Source organism: Mobula hypostoma, chromosome 12, assembly GCF_963921235.1.
Source record: "Mobula hypostoma chromosome 12, sMobHyp1.1, whole genome shotgun sequence".
Lineage (NCBI taxonomy): Eukaryota > Metazoa > Chordata > Chondrichthyes > Myliobatiformes > Myliobatidae > Mobula > Mobula hypostoma.
In genome coordinates this window covers 87,533,478-87,551,225 of record NC_086108.1, presented here as the reverse complement: position 1 = coordinate 87,551,225, position 17,748 = coordinate 87,533,478, and the positions used below count along the sequence as shown (strand labels likewise).

General features: G+C 41.6%; 1 protein-coding gene across 3 annotated transcripts in view; it reads left to right on the top strand.

The window, feature by feature from the left end:
- The window catches only part of szt2 (SZT2 subunit of KICSTOR complex), a 266,703-nt gene that overhangs the window by 234,510 nt on the left and 14,445 nt on the right, over positions 1 to 17,748 (top strand). For all 3 annotated transcript variants that reach the window (XM_063064563.1, XM_063064564.1, XM_063064561.1), the window contains one exon: positions 3,879 to 4,001. In XM_063064563.1, coding sequence (XP_062920633.1) covers positions 3,879 to 4,001 — 123 coding nt within the window. The remainder of the gene's footprint in view (positions 1 to 3,878; positions 4,002 to 17,748) is intronic.

The window sequence follows — 17,748 nt, the reverse complement described above, 5'->3', positions numbered from 1 at the left end:
AAGTTTGAATAGGTACATGGACCTTAGTAAAGATATGGAGGGCTATGGTCCCGGTGCAGGTCAATTGGAGTAGGCAGTTTAAATGGTTTCAGCATGCTCTAGATGGGCCAAAGGGCCTGTTTCTGTGATGTACTTCTCTATGACTCTATCTAGGGACTAGTATCTAGCATGGAAGGACTGTTGAATGCAATAGTCAAGCGGTAGTCTGACACAGGAATTGTGCCTTAAAAACTCTTCTGTCACAATCTTTGTCTATCTCATGTTACACTGACAGAACACACCCATGAGAAGTGAAGACACAGAAGTAAGGCAGAGAAAAGACCCCTTGGAATCCTGAACAATGTCTCCACGTTCCGTGATATCTAAGGCATCAGGTCAAATACTGAGAAGGAAGCCTCATCCTCATTACCACCAATCATCGTTCCTTGAATAATAAATTAATAAATGCTCTCAGATGTGCAATAACACTGAGAGTGCCCAATGCAGCACTATGCACTCTTGGTGGGGAACAATGATATCACCACCACAGATCCCATCTGCGTTCTGAAGGTCATTGCTGTCTGACTGCTTCTGCAGCAGATGGTGAGTGAACCAATACAAGGGATATATGTGTGATAATGTCCCATCTCCACATGGAGGACAACCTCCTCTTTGTAATGTGGGTACCATAGTTTTGCTAACAGGGATAGACCCAGAAGAGATCAGGCAGCTCAAAAGTGGCATCTGTGAGTTGCTATGGACCATCACTGTCAGCAGCCGTAACGACGGCCATTACAAAGTGAAGTCTCATGACCCAGCAGATTCCTTATTCTATTTACAAATAAGCCAGAAATGCAGAAAATGTGTGGAAGTACTCATTAGGATTATCATAGCCATATTTTAAAATGATGGGAATGAAAGTGATGTTTAAAAATTGGGAGAAGCTGGGGGAAGCAATGGTCATGACACAATTGCCAAACTTTTAGAATCAACCTGCACCATTTCCAGAGGTAGGTTAGTGGGCCTGGTATGGGGCTGCCAGATGCTGACTGAAGGCTTTGTGCTTTGGGTAGAATTAATGGGCATTCATATATTTACACTACAATCAATTGACAGTGTCTCCCACAAGCGGATTGGACTGCTGTACAGAGAATGACAGAGGTGAATGACGGTCGACCATCCCCACAGATGCAGACATGTGTATCAGCATATTTGCAAAACAGAACTACTTGCAATATATATAGCATGAAATGGAAAGAGCGACGCAATCTACGAACATCAGATTAGATCAATGTTCCTTAGGCCTGCCACATCTTGGGAGGAAAGCTGGTGGACAATTAACTTGCTAATAGGAGGAAGAAGCTTCAATATCATCCTCATTCTCAAAAAGGCAGTAGAGACTAAAGAGGAGCTGGAACCGCCTACTTAATAATTCATCTCAGCTTTCTCCTGAGATTCCTACGAGCTAAGGTCATATCAAGCCATGGCTGAGAGCACTAGATACAGAAAGACTTTGGAACCAGACGTCTTCTCAACTGTAGTACAAAAGATCTGCATTTAGAACCAGCTATGCCACCAACACAGATGTTCCTGTACAATTATAACCATGTCAATGTGAAATATATCCCAACTCTGTGCTCTCTATCATCAGCATAATTAAGAAAGTTATTAAGACAGCAGTATCATGCAGTTGTAGTTATGACCTAGGTTTTGCCAGCACCATTTGGCTCCAGATCTTAACATTACCTTGGTACAAATATACACCATATCAAAGCTTTAAATTCTAAAGGTGAAGTGAAGATGAGGCTCTTAAATCAAGGCATCATTTGACTGAGTGTGACATAGAGGTGCCTTGGTAAAACTGATGGCAGTGGGCATCCATCATGAGGGACCCATCACCCAGGACATGCCTTCTCATCAGAGAGGAGATGCAAGAGCCTGAAGACATATTCTCAATGTTTTAGTGACAACTTCTTCCTCTCCTCTTTCAGATTTATGAATGGCTCATTAACGTATGAACACTACCTCATTATTATTTTGCTCTTTTTGCACTACTTATTTTTTTATATATATTTCTTTTCATTATTTAATTTATATATTCGAGTTGGTGGACAGTCGTGTTTAAGGACTCATCAGAAGATTTTTTTTGTATTTACATTATTTGTTGCATTTGCACATTATTTTTTTGTGGGTCTTTGAGTGCAGTTTTTCATTGATTCTATCGTGTTTCTTTGTGTCTACTTTGAATTCCTGCAAGAAAATAAATATCAGGATAGTAAATGGTAACATATAGGTACTTTGATAATAAATTTGCTTTGAACTTCAAAGTTTATTTCCTGTGAGCTTAAACTTTGATAGTCCATTACCCCAGATTGCATTCTGACTTTTCTTGATAGCAACCCAATTAGATTTAGAAGTGTTCCTTTTTTAACTTCTCAGGCCAGGTTTTAGATGTGATGACAGTATATTCGTCTAAAAGAATGGACAGAAAACAGTTGTGTTCACAACTCATTAAGTGTCATGCATGTAGTTGAAGCATATTTGCTACAATAGTTTAAAATAATGTTTTGGGACTTTTTGTTTCATGAATTCAAGTCAAAGCAATGTAGAAATAAAAATTAAACTTTGTCCCTGAAGATGGAGAACAGCATCAAGACATTGGTTGCATGTCAGAAAATATGATCTAAAATGGTGCCAGATGGTGGGGTGGTTGGGATGATGCTATTGCGTCAATTATTAAATTGCCCACATACCCTACAACATATGTGCTGTATAATAAGCCTCTCAAGTAAATGGGAACAAATGATAGAGAATATAAAGCATGGAAACAGGTAGTCTATCCCAACTGTAATGCTGCCATCTATTCTCTACTCAAATCCTCAATTAAGTCTCATCCATTCAATTTTCCTCTGCCTCAAAAGCTTCACAGTGAATAAAGAGCCCTGGAAGTCTTGGGACCACAAGTACATAGTTTCCTGAAAGCAGTATCACGGGTGAATATGTCATTTGGTATACCGTTTTTTTTATCAGACAGGGCACTGTCTTTAGGAACTGGGATGTAATGTTGCCATAGTATAAGATGTTGGTGAGGTCACAATTGGACTACTATGTATAGTTTTGGTTGTGCTGTTATAGGAAAGACATTCAGCTGGATAGAGTACAGAAAAAATTTATGAAAGTGATTACAGGACTCAAGGGCGGAAGTTATAGGAAAAGTGTGGACAGTCTAGGAGTATAGGGGACTGAGGGTGACTTTATAGTTGTACATAAAATCATGCAGGACATAGATAAGGTGAGTGCACAGTTTTTTTTCTGAAGAAAAGAGAAGCAATAATTAATGTTTAAAGTGAGAATTTAAAAGGCATTTGAGGAGAAACTTCCTCACAGAAAGGGGGGGGGGGGGTGCATAAGTGAAATGATCTGCCAGAGAAAGTGGTTGAGGCTAGTACAATAACAACATTTAAAAGACATTTGGACAAGTCCATGGATAGGAAAGCTTTACAATATAGGCCAGATGTGGGCAAATGGCATCAGCTTAGTTGAGCATATTGGTCAGCATGGATGAGTTGATCACGTTCTGCTTCCAGAATATACATACAGGTATACAAGTCATCCCTTGGAAACAAATACTGTAGGTCCTATTTTTACAGATGCACCAATGTGTATCTGTAAAAATAGGACCTACAGTATTTGTTGTGACCATAATTGTAATATATGTATAAATCACAATTGGTCTCTTTTCATGAATTTAATTAAATTATGGGAGCTCATTCATATGTACAGTTGTCCGTGTTTGCAATCTGGGGGATGGTCTATATATCGAATTGTCAACTTTCATTGATGATTGTGTTAGTTTAGAAAAATGACACAGCAGTGACAGGAATTTGATTTTCTTGTAGATCTGGATCGTACAAAGATTCTGAAGGAATCAGACATCACGATGAATTTGATGTGTCTCTATTAGTGTGCCACAGTGCAGGACCTTTTGAAGAACAGCCGGAAACAGAACGCAACATGCTACGGTGAGATGCCCCTTACCGATCGTGAATAATTCAGATGGCAATATTTTGGAGCTTTAAACTATTTTCTTGCTTTTTAATGCTTATGAATATTTTTTTTTATTCATTGATCTTTCCTCTGCTGGGAGAAGTAGAGCATTCTAAGCACTGAAAAATGCTACTGCAGTGAGAAGTATACAAACGAGGCACGACAGCGCAAGCGCATGGACGTCAGCGAGTTAGACCAGCGGGAAGGATTTAAAAGGAAGACAGCTTTATAGAGCGAGAGACAGAGTAGGAGGGCTTTGGCTTAACAGGGCTTGGGGTGATGACGGGTAGAGGTGAGGTGAATTACTTGTGAAGAATAGAAACCGGAAGTATGTGTGTGAGGCCAGTGTTCTGTACTGGGTATCGGATGTAGGATGTCCAGGAGACTCCCAGCCTCCCGGACGGCCACATCTGCGCCAGGTGCATCAAGCTGCATCAACAGTACTCCTGTTTGAGTACTGTTGAGGAGGGCAACCTATCTGGGGGAAGCACAGAGTCTGGCCCTGTGGCTCAGAAGGGTGGGGAAAGGAAGAGGATGGCAGCAGTGATAGGGGACTCTATAGTTAGGGTGCAGGAAAGAAACACGGATGGTAGTTTGCCTCCCTGGTGCCAGGGTCTGGGATGTTTCTGATCGCATCCACGATATCCTGAAATGAGAAGAGCAGCCAGAAGTCGTGGTACATATTGGTACCAACAACATAGGTAGAAAAGGGAAGGGGTCCTGAAAACAGAGTACAGGGAGTTAAGAAGGAAGTACCTCAAAGGTAGTAATCTCGGGATTATTGCCTGTGCCATGTGACAGTGAGTATAGGAATAGAATGAGGTGGAGGATAAATGTGTGGCTGAGGGATTGGAGCAGGGGGCAGGGATTCAGATTTCTGGATCATTGGGACCTCCTTTGGGGCAGGCATGACCTGCACAAAAAGGACGGGTTGCATTTGAATCTGAGGGGACCAATATCCTGGCAGGGAGGTTTGCTAAGGCTGTTGGGGAGTGTTTAAACTAGAAATGCTGGGAGGTGGGAACCGAACTGAAGAGATGGAGGAAGGGGCAGTTGGTACACAAATAGAGAAAGTTTGTAGATAGTGCGAGAGGGAGGATAGGCAGAAGGAACGCGCTCAGACTGATGGTTTGAGATGTGTCTATTTTATGCAAGGAGTATTAAGGACAAAACAGATGAGCTTAGAGCGTGGATTAGTACTTCGAGCTATGACTTGGATGGTTTGGGGGCAGGAATGGTTACTTAGAGTGCCAAACCTTAGATGTTTCAGCAAGGACAGGGAGGGAGGCAAAGGAGGTGGGGGTGTGGCACTGCTGATCAGAGATAGTGTCACAGCTGCAGAAAAGAAGGAAGTCATGGAGGGATTGTCTACTGAGTCTCTGGGTGGAGGTTAGGAACAAGAAGGGGTCAATAACTGTACTGGGTGTTTTTTATAGACCACCCAATAGTAACAGGGACGTCGAGGAGCAGATAGGGAGACAGGTTCTGGAAAGATGTAATAATAATAGGGTTGTAGTGGTGGGAGATTTTAACTTCCCAATTATTGATTGGCATCTCCCTAGAGCAAGGGGTTTAGAAGGGGGGGAGTTTGTTAGGTGTGTTCAGGAAGGTTTCTTGACACAATATGTAGATAATCATACAAGAGGAAAGGCTGTACTTGATCTGGTATTGGGAAATGAACCTGGTCAGGTGTCAGATCTCTCAGTAGGAAAGCATTTTGGAGGAAGTGATCATAACTCTACCTCCTTTATTAGAGCATTGGAAATGGATAGGAACAGACAAGTTAGGAAAATGTTTAATTGAAGTAAGGGGAAATATGCGGCTGTCAGCCAGGAACTTGGAAGCATAAATTGGGAACAGATGTTCTTAGGAAAATGTACGGCAGAAATGTGGCAAATGTTCAGGGGATATTTGCATGGCGTTCTGCATAGATACGTTACAATGAGACCGAAAGGATGACAGGGTGCAGGAACCGTGATGTACAAAGGCTGTTTTAAATCTAGTCAAGAGGAAAAGAAAAGCTTAATTAAGGTTCAAAAAAGCTAGGTAATGATAGAGATCTAGAAGAGTATAAGACTAGCAGGAAGATTAAGAATGAAATTAGGACAGCCAGAAGGGGCCATGAGAAGGCCTTGGCAAGCAGGATTAAGGAAAACCCCAAGGCATTCTACAAGTGTGTGAAGAGCAAGAGGGTAAGACATGAGAGAATAGGACCAATCAACTGTGACAGTAGAAAAGTGTGTATGGAACCGGAGGAAATAGTGGAGATACTTAATGAATACTTTGCTTTAGTATTCACTATGGAAAAGGATCTTGGCGATTGTAGGGATGACTTACAGTGGACTGAAAAGCTTGGAAAAGATATTAAGAAAGAGGATGTGCTGGAGCTTTTGGAAGGCATCAAGTTGGATATGTCATCGGTACCGGACGAGATGTATCCTAGGCTTCTGTGGGAGACAAGAGAGGAGATTGCTGAGGCTCTGGTGATGACCTTTGCATCATCAATGGGGATGGGAGAGTTTCCAGAGGTTTGGAGGGTTGCAGATGTTGTTCCCTGATTCAAGAAAGGGAGTAGAGATAGCCCAGGAAATTATAGACCAGTGAGTCTTGCTTCAGGGGTTGGTAAGTTGATGGAAAAGATCCTCAGAGGCAGGATTTATGAACATTTGGAGAGGCATTTTATGATTAGGAATAGTCAGTATCTGTCAAAGGCAGATCGTGCCTTACGAGCCTGACTGAATTTTTTGAGGATGTGACTAAACACATTGATGAAGGTAGAACAGTAGATGTATTGTTTGTGGATTTCAGCAAAGCATTTGATAAGGTACCCAATGCAAAGCTTATTGAGAAAGTAAGGAGGCACGGGATCCAAGGGGACATTGCTTTGTGGATCCAGAACTGGCTTGCCCACAGAAGGCAAAGAGTGGTTGTAGACGGGTTATATTCTGCATGGAGATCAGCGACCCGTGGTGTGCCTCAGGGACCCCTTTTCTTCGTGATTTTTATTAATGACCTGGATGAGGAAGTAGAGAGATGGGATAGCAAATTTACTGATGACACAAGGGTTGGGGGTGTTGTGGATAGTGTGGAGGGCTGTCAGAGGTTACAATGGGACATCGATAGGATGCAAAACTGGGCTGAGAAATGGCAGATGGAGTTCAACCCAGATAAGTGTGAGGTGGTTCATATTGGTAGGTCAAATATGATGGCAGAATATAGTATTAATGGTAAGAATCTTGGTGTGGAGGATCAGAGGGATCTTGGGGTCTGAGTCCATGGGACACTCAAAGCTGCTGTGCAGGTTGACTCTGTGGTTAAGAAGGCATACGGTGCATTGGCCTTCATCAACCGTGGGATTGAGTTTAAGAGCTGAGAGGTAATGTTGCAGCTACAGGTTTCCCCCGCCATCCGAAGGTAGAGCGTTCCTATGAAACAGTTCGTAAGCCGGAATGTCGTAAAGCAAAGAAGCAATTACCATTTATTTATATGGGAAAAATTTGTGAGCATTCGCAGACCCAAAAGAAAACTACAAAATCATGCCAAATAACACATAAAACCTAAAATAACAGTAACATATAGTAAAAGCAGGAATGATATGATAAATACACAGCCTATATAAAGTAGAAATACTTTTCTACCATCATTGCCGCACTGTTCTCCGTAGTGAAAATCTCACACAAGCACTCTCGGCAGAAACACGGCGCAAGCGCTCTCGGCAGAAACACTCTCCCTGTAACCTTTAAGCTATGAAGCTGCCAAATCATACCAAATAACGCATAAAAATACACAGCCTTTATAAAGCAGAAATAATGTATGTACAGTGCAGTATCACTTACTGGAATTGGGAAGACAGCACCGAGCACATTGATGATGGTGTGTTAGGCTGAGTCGTCGGAGGTTGGGGTGGTGCAGTGGTCCCCAACCACCGGGCAGCGACCCGACACCGATCCGCGAAGAATGCAGGGGTACAGTGGTAGCCGGGACGCACCCAGCACATCTTTAAGAAAAAAACCATAATAAACAAGCTAATTAATTAGGTGCCACCCGGCACGTAAATATCGGCCCAGATCAGAGGCGATGTAATCGGTGCATCCTGGCTACTGCTGCATTCTCTGCGGCAATGTATTGATCCGCGGCCCGGGGGTTGGGGTGGTGGGACACTGGGGTGTCATCTCATCGTTGTCTGTTTCCATCAGGACCGGCAGGTCATCTTCTTCTATGTCTGCCTGCCTCGATGTCGAAGGTCGAGGTTCGTCGTCAGCTGTGGCTGATGTGGAAGGCTTGAGAAACGACAGTATGCTTGACTGCTTAGCCTCGCGCGTTTTTTTTTATCATACAGTTCTTTGTAAGCACTCAAACCATCTTGCAAATGTACCCTAAACCTACGTACCCTTTCAAAATTAAAGTCATACTTTTCTGCAATCATTGCAGCGAAAATCTCACGCAGTTGCTTCACGTTCAGTTCCTGGATGACTTCATTTTCAGTCTGTTCGCTACTGCATTCGGTTTCGATTGTTATCCTTTCCTCTTCCAATTGCATCAGCTCTTCATCTATCAGTTCTTGGTCATGGGATACCAAAACCTCTTCAACATCATCTTCGTCAACTTCCACAAGCCAAACTCACTTTGTCCTTCCTTCATTCACCATGATCGAAATGTCTAATTTTACGCTAAGTGTAGCACCCTTACGAGCTCTTTGAGGCTTTTCCAATACCTTAGAACTCATATTGCTAACGGCTGCTCACAGGCATATGTTTAAGCAATGCCGGCGAGAACGCAGTCCAGGGGAGGAGCTTGGCTGCTTGGGGCATGCGCTGCTTTTTTTCGTAACAGTGAAAACACCTTCTGTTAGGGAAAACAGGTAACTAATGTAGGTCTTTCGTAACAGCAAGGTTTTGTAAAGCAAGCGTTCGAAAAACGGGGTACACCTATATATAGGACCCTGGTCAGACCCCACTTGGAGTACTGTGCTCAGTTCTGGCCACCTCACTACAGGAAGGATGTGGAAACCATAGAAAGGGTGCAGAGGAGATTTACAAGGATGTTGCCTGGATTGGGGAGCATGCCTGATAAGAATAGGTTGAGTGAACTCGGCCTTTTTTTGCTGGAGTGACGGAGGATGAGAGGTGACCTGATAGAGGTGTATTAGATTATGAGAAGCATTGATCGTGTGGATAGTCAGAGGCTTTTTCCCAGGACTGAAGTAGCTAACACAAGAGCGCACAGTTTAGGTGCTTGGAAGTAGGTACAGAGGAGATGTCAGGGGTAATTTTTTTATGCAGAGAGTGGTGAGTGCGTGGAATGGGCTGCCAGTGGCTGTGGTGGAGGCGGATACGATAGGGTCTTTTAAGAGACTCCCGGATAGGTACATGGAGGTATGGGTAATCCGAGGTAATTTCTAAAGTAAGTACACATTCGGCACAGCATTGTGGGCCGAAGAGCCTGTATTGTGCTGTAGGTTTTTCTATATTTCTATGTCTGTGTTTAAAAATTGTGGATCCCTGCTGAGTTTGTGTGTTTCAACAGGGAATTGGGTAGGAACTTATGAGAAGGTAATTATGACGATATGGCAGGTAGTAGGACTGATGGTGAGGCAGCATTGGCTGCGTCACCTCAAAATGCAGTTATAATTCTGTTTATGTCAAATATTACAAACATATATCCGGAGCAGTGGTATGCCAAGCTTGTTATGCTACTTAACAAAATCATGGCTGATCTTACAATTACTAAAATTTCACTGAACAATTATAAGCATGCAGTTGATTATATAAAAATTATAAGCAAGTGTAGGAAAGTTAAACTACAAGAAAATTAACAATTTTAAATAATCCAACATTATAGTGTGTCGGAGATGCCGTAGATGTTCTGGTTTTCTCCCGATTTCCAATCACATGCAGATTGGTAGGTTAATTGGATGCTGTAAGTTTCCCGCTGGTGTGGGGGTGAGTGGTAAAGTCTGGGAGAGCACACGAGAATGGCAGCAGGATAAGCAATATTATCACTGCAGACGGGTAGTTGATGTCAGCTCAGAATCAGTCGGGTCTATTTCGTGCTATATATCTATATCACTGCAATAAATCAACAAAGTTAAGGCTTTCAGCACCAATCCCTACAGCACATCATTCCTTGCATCTCTCCTACCAGAAAAAGATCCACTTATTCCGGTTAACCAGCTATTAGGCTATCCAACTGATACAAAAAGTGTTACCATTTTAAAGAAATGCAGGAAAACAGATGTAGAGGCCTTTGAAATTAGAATATTTTAATCTGATTTTGTAAGAGTGGGGCACCTCATTGAAAGTTAAATTAGTAGCCAGAGAAAGTGGTTAAGGAGGGTACAATAATATCATCAAAGAAGCTATTGTCTAGGTACATGGAGGGGCAGGACTCGGGGATATGAACCAGACTCAGGTAATTGGGACTAAGTGAGTGGACGGCATGGAGTAGTTGGGCTGAAGGCCCTGTATCCACATTTTATTTGCTGTACATACTGATATATAGTTTCTTCACCCAGAATATTTATTTTCCCGAGTAACTTTCTTTGGAACACATTATCAGATACTTCAAGAAAATTTAAGTACATTATTGTACATCTAGTTTAGTACCGGGAGTACTTGTGGAGTCTTGCGTACACTTCCAATTGAGTGAGCCTCATTTGAAAACACTGCATGTGTGAACACTCTGGTAATATGCTGTCAGTATGCTGGGCAATAAAGATAATTTTTATGGCCTGGCTTTTGTCACTCTAGCATTTATTCTACCTAAATTTTGACACTATCTTTGTGTGAAATTGCTTATTTTCCTCAAATAAGACATGGGTTGCTTTTGTAATTGAAACATGTATGATTGTTTACATAAATGGTGATTTCAATAAATTTTCTTCTCTGAAACAAGATTCAATTAATTATAGAAACCTTAATCTAATCCTGCTCTGACTTCGTTCATTCACAAATCTAGTTAGAAAATGCAGACCTATTTGATGGAGTCCTTAGATGCATTAAAGAGTACTTGTTAATTATGATTTTGGTCGATTTCTCTCTAAATTGTAATTGAAGTCATTTCTGAATGGGATGTGGTTCATCGGGCAGCAGAGCTGTGACTGAATTTGGTTACGGTATTGCGCTCCTTTAATTGCCTTGTAGTATAGTCAATAGCAGAACCACAGCATAAGTGGGGTATTTGAAGAATGTGTGTGTGTGTGTGTGTGTGCCTGTTATGCCTCTGGCATTTAGGGCAGCAATGAAGATCCTCCAGCTCTGCTGGTGTTCAGGGCCTCCCTCGTCATGCCAGTAGCTTCCTCTTGGCTTTCACTGCTGTCAGTCACTCAAGTCCTGGGTGGAGACTCAGGAATACCATCTCACTCAGAGGTAGAAGGATCCTTCATTGCTGTTTCCATAATAATTTTGTTTTACCAGCCCTGAGCTGAATCTCTGAACCGGGAGGACAAGTGGACCACTCTTAGACTGACCTCTACCCTTTGATCTGTTCGGTATGGGTAACCCTACCAAGAGTCAAAGCATAAAGCCCTGACTACAGCCAACGTAGCTTTCTGGGTCATTAGGGCATGCAGCCCTCCAAACCACGACAAGGTTGTGGGCTTCATAGAGGATATGAAAAATAGGATATACTTATTTTGCAAACCATACTCAAACATCAATTATTGAGATTTATTTGTGTTAAAATAAGTAAACCTAAGGAGGAACATTTACTGAACGACAATATTAGGTTGGATAATGTATCAATTGTTTATTTTTCACTTGCTGAAAGGATGTAGTTAAACATTTAATAAAGAGCTTGTATTGGCTTGCAATTTTTCAGACAATGTAAACTAATAGCAATGAATGTAAAGTATGATGCATGAGTTATAAATGTGGGTCAGTTGCATGGATCATTGAATTTGGGAAACCTAAGGACTTGTGACGAATAGTAGATATGTTAGACAAAGTAATTCAGAAAGTTAATAGCATATTGAGATTATATGACTGCAAGAGCAGAACACATTTATGAAAGCTATTTGATAGTTTACAATACATTGGTAAGCCCATAGTTTAAACCTAAATGTCACCTAAATGTGATGTGCTAAATGTCATTCAGGATGTTCCAGTGAAGATTAACAACACTGCTGCCAAATTTAAGAAGCTGTTAGGGCACTTATTCAAAGTTATTTATTTAACTGATTAAACATGTGCTATCATTTAGAAGGAAGCCTGGAAAATAGGTTCAAGGGCCCTACATTGCTCTTTGTATGAAGAATGTTGTAATCTAATTTTATAGAAAGGTGGCACCCCATTGAAGAATTTCCAGAACACATCACATTCACTGATTTACCCCTGCCCTATTCCACTAGTTACAACTATAAAACTCTAATAGATCTGTCGAAATGATTTTGCTTTTCTAAATTTGTTTTGTCGTTGCCCAGCCTTATCACTACTTACCAAATTTCCTATTACCATTTCCTTCATAATAGCCTGAAGATAACTGCTTGACAGTGCCCTATTTTTCTCACTTCCTCAACCCCTCAACTTCTGTCACTTTTCCAATTTGTTGGAGCCATTCACCATTCTAGAGTCTGGTTCTTCTGTTTTCATAGTCAACTCAATCAAAATACTGGTTTATAAATCACAAGACCTGGGAGTTCATCAACTCTCAATGTCATTAATCCATTTCTTATTCAGGCTAGACTTGTAGATCTCCAACTATTTCCAGGATGTTTTTGGTGTTCTCAATGAAGACAGATACAAAACATTTGTTTAATTTGTCTGCCTCAGATGGTTGAAGAAGTTTGGTATGGACCCCCAAATCCTAAGAACTTTCCATAGGGGCACAATTGAGAGCATCCTGACTGGCTGCATCACTGCCTGGTATGGGAACTGTACTTCCCTCAATCACATTACTCTGCAGAGTGTGGTGCGGACAGCCCAGCGTATCTATAGATGTGAACTTCCCACTATTCAGGACATTTGCAAAGACAGGTGTGTAAAAAGGGCCCGAAGGATCAATGGGGACCTGGGTCACCCCAACCACAAACTGTTCCAGCTGCTACAATCCGGGAAATGGTACCGCAGCATAAAAGCCAGAACCAACAGGCTCCGGGGCATCATCTTCCACCAGGCCATCAGACTGCTTAATCCATGCTGACACAACTGTACTTCTATGTTATATTGACTGATCATATTTAACCATCTTGTTACTGTCCTGTTGTACATACTATTTATTATAAATTGCACATTGCACATTTAAATGGAAAGGTAACGTAAAGATTTTTATTCCTCATGTATATGAAGGATGTAAGTAATAAAGTCAATTCAATTCAATTGTCAAGTGTTTAGAATAAGGATTCTTGCCCAAATATTTTATTTTACTCTTACTTAATTTTGGCTGAATTCTGAATTATCACTATCTTCATACTTGTAGCTCTTTGGCAATCCTGTAAGTCTTTTCCTTGGATCTGATTAGTATTTCTAACTTACTTTGCTAAGTATCTGACCAATTTTTACATTGGGATTTTGTGTCTCAAATGTATCAAAGTAATAGTACTATAATCATTCAAATTTTAATTATAAAATTGGTAAATTTAAATCTTGAGTTACTTTTGTTTAATGTCATTTCCTGTATACAAGTGTAAAGGACAATGAAATAATTGTTGTTCTGGATCAGATGCAGCAGTGGTTGGAAAGATGTTGGAGTTGATTGTTATGGATGAGGATTCGGGGTACTTGAAGGCACATGATAAAATACACTGTAGTCAGCATGGTTTCCTCAAGGGAAAATCTTGCCTGACAAATCTGTTGGAATTTTTTGAAGAAGTAACAAGTAGCATAGACAGATGAGAATCGGTTGATGTTGTGTACTTGGATTTTCAGAAGGCCTTTGACAAGGTGCCACACCAGAGGCTACTTAACAAGCTACAAGCCCATGGTATGACAGGGAAGATTCTAGCATGGACAAAGCAATGGCTGATTGGCAGGAGGCAGAGAGTGGGAATAAAGGGAGCCTTTTCTGGTTTGCTGCCAGTCTAGTGGCATTCCACGGGGGTCTGTGTTGGAACCAACTCTTTTCGCGTTACACGTCAGTGATTTGGATGATGGAATTTATAGCTTTGTTGCTTAGTTTGTGAACGCTACGAACACAAACGAGATAATCTGCAGATGCTGGAAACTCAGCAGGCCAGGCAGCATCTGTGAGGAAGAGTACAATCACTCTTTTCCATAGATGCTGCCTGGCCTGCTGAGTTCCTCCAGCATTTTGTGTGTGTTGCAAGCAATATGAAAATAGGTGGAGGGGAAGGTAGTTTTAAGTAAGTAGAGAGGCTACAGAAGGACTTAAACATATTAGGACAATGAGCAAAGAAGTGGCAGCTGGAATGCAGTGTTGGGAAATGTATGGTCATGCTCTTCAGTAGAAGAAATTAAAGGTTTGACTATTTTCTAAATAGAGAGAAAATACAAAAGAAAGGCTGAGGTGCAAAGGGACACGGGAGTCCTTGTTTAGGATTCCCTAAAGGGGGATTTGCACACGGGAGTCCTTGTTTAGGGTTCCCTAAAGGGGGATTTGCAGTTTGAGAAAGGCAAGTGTGATGCTAGCATGCATTTCAAAAGGACTAGAATATAAAAGCAATGTGTAATGTTGAGACTTTATAAAGCACTGGTGAGGCCTCACTTGGAGTATTGTTGGCAGTTTTGGGCCCCTTATCTTAGAAAGGATATGCTGAAGCTGGAGAGGTTTCAAAGGAGGTTCACGAAAATGATCCTAGGTTTGATTGGCTTGTCATGTGAAGAGTGTTTGATGGCTCTAGGCCTGTATTCACTAGAATTCAGAAGAATGAGGGGTGACCACATTGAAACCCATCGAATGGTGAAAGGCCTTGATAGAGTGGATGTGGACAGGTGGGAGAGTCTTAAGACCAGTGGACACAGACTCAGAATAGAAGGGTGTCCTTTTAGAACAGAGATGAGGAGGAATTTCTTTAGCCAGAGAGAGGTGAAACTGTGGAATTCATTGGAACAGACAGCTGTGGAGGCCAAGCCTTTATGTACAATTAAGGCAGAGGCTGATAGATTCTTGATTGGTTAGGGCATGAAGGGATATGGGGTGGCGGGGGAGGAAGGCAGGTGATTGGGGCTGAGAGAAAATTGGATACGCTGTGATAAATGGTGGAGCAGATTCAATGAGTCAAATGGCCTAATTCTGCTCCTATATCGTATGGTCTTGTATACTTTAATATACTTAATGACTGAGCACCCACTGCTCTGTAAGGTATAGCATTTCTGTTCTAACGATCGAGCATTTGTCCTGGGACAATGGTCCCAGTTTTAGACTCAGCAAAGGGAAACAATCTGCCTACTTCTACTTTCAGTCCCTTTCACGTATTTGGATAGAGGTGTCCCCCGCTTTTTGGATGTTCACTTTACAAACCTCACTGTTACGAAAGACCTACATTAGTTCTCTGTTTCGCTTTCAGAAGGTGTTTTCACTGTTACGAAAAAAATCAGCGTGATAAAAAATCAGCGCGCGATAAAAGGCAGCACGCGCCCCGAGCAGCTGCTCTCCCCGGATTCGGAACTGCATTCTCGCCGGCATTGCTTAAACACGTGCCTGTGAGCAGCCGTTTGCAAGATGAGTTCTATGGTATCGGAAAAGCCTAAAAGAGCTAGTAAGGGTGTTACACTTAGCGTAAAACTAGACATAATTAAGCGTTTCGATCGTGGTGAACGAAGTAAGGACAAAGTGAGTTTGGCTTGTAGAAGCTGACGAAGATGATGTTGAAGAGGTTTTGGCATCCCATGACCAAGAACTGATTGATGAGGAGCTGATGCAATTGGAAGAAGAAAGGATAACAATCGAAACCGAATGCAGTAACGAACTGAAGGTGAAGCAACTGCATGAGATTTTCGCTGCAATGATAAAGTATGACTTTAATTTTGAAAGGGTACGTAGGTTTAGGGGATATTTGCAAGATGGTTTGAGTCCTTACAAAGAACTGTATGATAGATAAATGCGCGAGGCTCAGCAGTCAAGCAAGTCATCCACATCAGCCATAGCAGACAACGAACCTCGACCTTCGACGTCGAGGTGAGCAGTCATAGGAGAAGATTAGTTGCCTGCTCTAATGGAAACAGACAACGAGATGACACCCTAGTGTCCCACGACCCCAACCCCCAGGCTGCAGACAGATAACCGATTCGCGGAGAATGCAGCGATAGCCAGGAAGCACACAGCACATCTTTAAGAAAAAAGCTGAAATAAACATGCTAATTAATTAGGTGCCGCCTGACACCTAATTGTCGGCCCAGATCAGAGACGACGCAATCGGAAATCGGCACTGATCTGGGCCGGCAATTATGTTTGGGCGGCACCTAATTAATTAGCATGTTTATTTCAGCTTTTTTCTTAAAGATGTGCTGTGTGCCTCCCAGCTACCGCTGCACCCCTGCGTGCTTTGCGGCAATGTATCGGTCGGCGGCATGGAGGGTGGGGGCCACTGCACCACCCCAACCTGCGACGACTCAGTCTAACACACCGTCATCAGTGTGCTCGGTGCTGAACTAATTCCGGTAAGTGATACTACACTGTACATACATTATTTCTACTTTATATAGGCTGTGTCTTTTTGTGTTATTTGGTATGATTTGGCAGCTTCATAGCTTAAAGGTTACTGGAGAGAGTGTTTTTGCCAACAGCGCTCATGTGAGATTTTCTGCCAACGGTGCTTGCGTGAGATTTTCGCTACGGAGAACAGTGCAGTAATGATTGTGGAAAAGTATTTCTACTTTATATAGGCTGTGTAATTATCATATCATTCCTGCTTTTACTATATGTTACTGTTATTTTAGGTTTTATGTGTTATTTGGCAGTATCTGGTAGGTTATTTTTGGGTCTGCGAATGCTCACAAAATTTCCCCATATAAATAAATGGTAATTGCTTCTTCGCTTTACAACATTTCAGTTTACGAACCGTTTCATAAGAACACTCTATCTTCGGATGGCGGGGGAAACCTGTATTTCAATTGTATTTCTACAGTAAATGTCATGGTTGTCTTGTTTAAGATTGGAGCCGTTTGGGTAGTCCGGCCCATTAAGCAAGATTCAAATAGAGGATGTACTGTTATAGATCAAACATGCAAACAGTAAGAATATCCAAACCATATACTGTGCAGTAATAATGCGAAACATTCGGATACATATCCTTATTTTCAGTGGAATAAGACACCTATAGAGTTTTGTTTGTTTCAGTGAAAAAGGAAATCCATGTGTGAATAATTTGCATTAAAGGTGATTGAGCCATTAAAATAGTGGACAAGGAGTCCTATATAATAAGTTCGTTATAAATATTTTCCACATAGCTCTTTAAGCTTTTAGGTGAAGTAGTCATTAAGTTTGGATTGTGCATTTTTGTGCATTGATTATTTTCCTGATTTTAGAAGACAAATGCCAGTATTCCAGGCTTCATTTTCAACATGAAATACAGTGAAAGTGGACAGCCATCACAGCTTGCACAGAATTTTGGAGGTTGGGTTTATAGTGTTTCTTGATGTAATCAAATAGTTTTAATAGAAAACATTTGATATATTTAGGGATCAGACAGCCTCTCCAGAAAGGGAAATGTCCAATGCTTCATGTCCTAGACCTTTAGAAATGAGACCAATTTTAATTGTAGTTTTTTAAATTGTTAGGGAGCTAGTATTAGATGTATACGGCTTACTTCTATCTTTCATCTCATGT